General features: G+C 32.7%; 1 protein-coding gene across 1 annotated transcript; it reads left to right on the top strand.

Moving 5' to 3' along the window:
- Positions 1-467: 467 nt before the first annotated feature.
- On the top strand, positions 468-4,577 carry LOC123300611 (uncharacterized PPE family protein PPE16-like). The gene is made up of 3 exons (XM_044883207.1): positions 468-594; positions 2,095-2,415; positions 2,686-4,577. The coding sequence occupies exons 1-3, from the start codon at positions 468-470 to the stop codon at positions 4,575-4,577; spliced, it is 2,340 nt and encodes a 779-aa protein (XP_044739142.1).
- The last annotated feature ends 274 nt before the right edge of the window (positions 4,578-4,851 follow it).

Raw genomic sequence — 4,851 nt, 5'->3', positions numbered from 1 at the left:
CACGATATCAAGCTGAAATTTTTATAGCGTGCTCAGGACGTAAAATGAGCAGGTTAGGTCAATTGGGTCTTAGATTCGTACGGCCCATCTTGTTAACCGTTAGAAAACCGTAATTAAACAACTTTTGTTTGAAACATTTTTTCGTAAACTACACTGTTCGCCCGTGAGGACGCAAATTAGGACAAAATTTTGGTGTCATTTTTCTCTAAAACTACAAATGATGGACAGTTCCATCATATCAGTCCCTGTATGTATAATTATACCAAATTTTATATTTATGTCTTTTCCTTGACTTATAGTGATTTCACTATAAAAAATCACTTGTGTTTCACGATTTTCAAATAATTTTATGAGTATGACATGAAATTAACTGATAAAATTCAAATCGTTTAAATATTAAAAGTACCTACTTAAGTTATTACTTCTTAAAATTTTTTAATTTAAAGTTTTATAAATTTAGCTTCATTATGAAAGTGTTTGTGATTTGCTGTTTAGTATCCCGTATTGTATCATTTTGTAATCCTGCTTTTGTTGGAGAAGAGGCAATTGAAACTGAACATGGATGTTACGATTATGACTATGGATTTTTACCAGGTAATATTGATTGTCTGTTTAAGAAACTTATAAAGTATTTTATAAATAATTCTCAGTCCAATGTAATTCTGTTAGCAGAGCTTAGTTTCGATCTAACGATCTCTGGGTTATATCCCCAGCACGCTCCCACTGCGTCACTGTGCTTTGTGTAATAATATCGTAATAACATGAAATTTTGTTGTAGTTGCAGTAGTATTTACAGCACCCAATCACCGATGGCAATAGGGCTTTTCATTTTAAAATCACGATTCACTTTTGTTTCGTACTAAATGATTTATAACCAATGTGATAAAATGAATAACAAATATCTTCTATCTTAGTCCTACTTATTGCTGTCAGTACGAAAAAATACCCTGCACTTGCGCTTATAACATGATGAAAAGTCCTATGGTGCCTGTTTACGCAACCTATTATTTACTGTTGATCTTATGACTTCTTAAAAGCCTGCATATAGAATTGAATCAATCATAGCGCTGTTTTTTTTTATAAAATTGGCAATAAATGACAAGTATTATTTAAAATATAATTATTCTTTAATTGTTTCCATGTAATTGGAATAGTATTTTTCGAATAAAAATTATTGAATAATAACCATTAATTAAACTTCTTGTTATTAGAAATTGAGAAAATAAGAGTAATTGAATAAAAAATATTTCTTAAATGTAAATTAAGTAATAACTTATTATACCTATCAACAAAACTTAAGAATTTTTACTATTAAAGAACATATGTGGAAATCAATATGCATTTTTTATGATACAGAATACATTTAAAAATACATTATATCAAAAACTGAAATTATACTGATTTTAAATATTATATTTTTAAATTCATAGAATTCATAGTTATGAGACACGTAGAATCTATGAAGCATTATTCTGTATACGAAATTGCATTAAGAAGCGTCGTAGAACCTATTTAAAGAAGCTGTTCTTCCACCAAGTACCCAGAACGTGAAAATAATTTTCCGCAATTACCTTTTGATATACAACAAGCAACTTTAGTCCTATTTATGTTACTTTATAGATTCTACGAATCAATATTAGTTATCTACATACAAAACAAGTTTGAATTCTTTGAACATCAATAAAGAACATTAAAAATCAATGTATTTTCAATGTTAACTATTATGTATTCGTTGTCATAGAAAGCAAACATCGATTTTTTATCGGTATTTTTTTAGTTAAAAAGACACTAAATTAATCACTAATATAAAAACCGTTTAAAACTTCACATAAATATCAATTTAAATGTTCCGCATATGTATTTTATTTCGTTAACTACGGTATACACCAATAGATGTCAGGAAGAGTCATATTTTTCAGTGTATGTTTCAGTTTTTCATGAAAAGGCGGATAAAATGACGTTTTTTAAAAATGAAACCTAGCTAAATCGACTTTTTTACTAAACTTCCGTATTACTTATTATTTCTTTTTATGTTTAAAAATGATAATAAAATATAAATTAATTAGTTACATTTCTGTTATTCTCGTTTTACAGGTACTGCCCCGTTGCAAGAACAACAACCAATAACAACTGTAATAACACCTACTCAACCTAGTACAGGTATTACAGGACAAAATTGTGCAAGCAGTGATGATGGAAGTGAAGGCTTCAGTCTTATTGATTTACCAATAGTTCTTGGCTTAAATTTTCTTAGTAATGGTAATGCAAAGGGTGTAACAAGCTCTGGAAGAAACGGTCATGGAACTGGTAGAAAAGCTCTTTTAAGCTTACCTTTAGATTTAGGAATAAACCTATTAAGTAATGGTGATGCAAACGCTGTTAATGATAAAACAACAGAATGTACTTCGTCTGCAGGTATAGTAAAATTTCTATAGGTTAAAACTGGTTAAAAATGTATTACAGCTAGAAATTTTATGGGTTTGTGTAATCCAGTTTCCATCGTAATTTTCATCTGGAATGAAACGTCGGAGTTAATGAGGAAAGTTAAGAATTCGTTTGGGCTGAATTTTAAATTGTGGGATCTGAATAAAACCATAAAATTGCATGCAGTAGAATATTTTTTGTCGATTTAAGTAAAAAATTTATACAGGCATGGTTTTAATAATAAATGAACATTTGTTGCAGGTACAACTTATTTTGACAATGGGAGCGATGGAAACGGTGGTTTCAGTCTTATCAATGCACCAATTGCATTGCCATTGAATATACTTAGCAACGGAAATACAACAGCAGTAGCTGCGACAAGTGAGAATAAAGGAAAGGGTAGTATCGATCTAATTAATTTACCCATCGCACAGGCATTGAATGTCTTAGGTAGTGGGAATACAACTGCCACATCTACGACTGGTAAAAATACAGGAACTGGTAGTAACAACCTCATCAATGCTCCATTAGGAAGGGCCACAAATATAGCTAGTAAAGGAGACACTACCGGCATAGCTTCATCGGGTGGAAATAAAGGAAATGGCAGTAACAATCTATTGAATATCCCTCAAGGAATTGGCAATAATATACTTTCTAACGCAAATACAACTGGAATATCATCGTCTGGTAAAAATGAAGGAAATGGTAGTAACAACCTTATTAATAATCCAATAGGAGTTGGAAATAGTATTATTGGTGCTGGAACAACAACTGGAATAGCTTCGACTGGCGGAAATAAAGGAGACGGTAGCAACAACCTCATAAACAGACCAAGAGGAGTGTCTAGAAATACACTGAGTATCGGAAATAAACTTGGAATAGCTACGTCTGGTAGAAATGAAGGAAAGAGCAGTAACAATATTATTAATAATCCAAACGGAGTTGGCAATAGTGTCCTTAGTACTGGGAATACAACTGGAATATCATCGTCTGGTAAAAATGAAGGAAATGGTAGTAACAACCTTATTAATAATCCAATAGGAGTTGGAAATAGTATTATTGGTGCCGGAACAACAACTGGAATAGCTTCGACTGGTGGAAATAAAGGAGACGGTAGCAACAACCTCATAAACAGACCAAGAGGAGTAGCTAGAAATACACTGAGTATCGGAAATCAACTTGGAATAGCTTCGTCTGGTAGAAATGAAGGAAAGGGCAGTAACAATATTATTAATAATCCAAACGGAGTTGGCAATAGTGTCCTTAGTACTGGGAATACAACTGGAATATCATCGTCTGGTAAAAATGAAGGAAATGGTAGTAACAACCTTATTAATAATCCAATAGGAGTTGGAAATAGTATTATTGGTGCCGGAACAACAACTGGAATAGCTTCGACTGGTGGAAATAAAGGAGACGGTAGCAACAACCTCATAAACAGACCAAGAGGAGTAGCTAGAAATACACTGAGTATCGGAAATCAACTTGGAATAGCTTCGTCTGGTAGAAATGAAGGAAAGGGCAGTAACAATATTATTAATAATCCAAACGGAGTTGGCAATAGTGTCCTAAGTACTGGGAATACAACTGGAATATCATCGTCTGGTAAAAATGAAGGAAATGGTAGTAACAACCTTATTAATAATCCAATAGGAGTTGGAAATAGTATTATTGGTGCCGGAACAACAACTGGAATAGCTTCGACTGGCGGAAATAAAGGAGACGGTAGCAACAACCTCATAAACAGACCAAGAGGAGTGGCTAGAAATACACTGAGTATCGGAAATAAACTTGGAATAGCTACGTCTGGTAGAAATGAAGGAAAGGGCAGTAACAATATTATTAATAATCCAAACGGAGTTGGCAATAGTGTCCTTAGTACTGGGAATACAACTGGAATTGCTTCATCTGGTAAAAATAAGGGATGTGGTAGTAACAATCTTGTTACTGGGCCCCGAGGAATTGCTAGAAATACACAAAGTACCGCAAATACATTTGCAGAAGCTTCATCTGGAGGAAATATTGGAAGTGGAAATAACAACTTAATAAATAGGCCAAGAGCAATCGCTCAAAGTCGTCATAATAGCACGGATATAACTAAAAGAGTCTGCTCTGGTGGAAATCAAGGCAGTGATAATAACCACACCATTTAACATGCCATCATGAAATCATAGTAATGAAATTCTTGTTTGTGAAATTGGAATAGCGTCGTCAGCTTGAAATGTGGGAAGTAGTGGTAATCAGTTTTGAAAACATAAATGAAAATATCGGAAATTCTTGCACTCGCCACCGAAAACAACTTGCATAGATTGTTTTTGAATACTTACCGCTTTTCGAAAAGCAAGATTAATTTTGCACAAAATGAATTAATTTACAATTGACAGCATAAAAGTATTTTTTCATTAAAAATTTTATAAAACGTTAGAA

The sequence above is a fragment of the Chrysoperla carnea genome, chromosome 5 (assembly GCF_905475395.1).
Source record: "Chrysoperla carnea chromosome 5, inChrCarn1.1, whole genome shotgun sequence".
Classification (NCBI taxonomy): domain Eukaryota; kingdom Metazoa; phylum Arthropoda; class Insecta; order Neuroptera; family Chrysopidae; genus Chrysoperla; species Chrysoperla carnea.
This window is presented reverse-complemented; position numbering and strand designations above follow the sequence as displayed.

Excerpts from the sequence above, each read along its gene's own strand:
- LOC123300611 (XM_044883207.1), top strand. The coding sequence starts at position 468 with ATGAAAGTGTTTGTGATTTGCTGTTTAGTATCCCGTATTGTATCATTT. Across the intron at positions 595-2,094 it reads TGACTATGGATTTTTACCAG|GTACTGCCCCGTTGCAAGAA; the intron begins GTAATATTGATT and ends CTCGTTTTACAG. Across the intron at positions 2,416-2,685 it reads AGAATGTACTTCGTCTGCAG|GTACAACTTATTTTGACAAT; the intron begins GTATAGTAAAAT and ends CATTTGTTGCAG.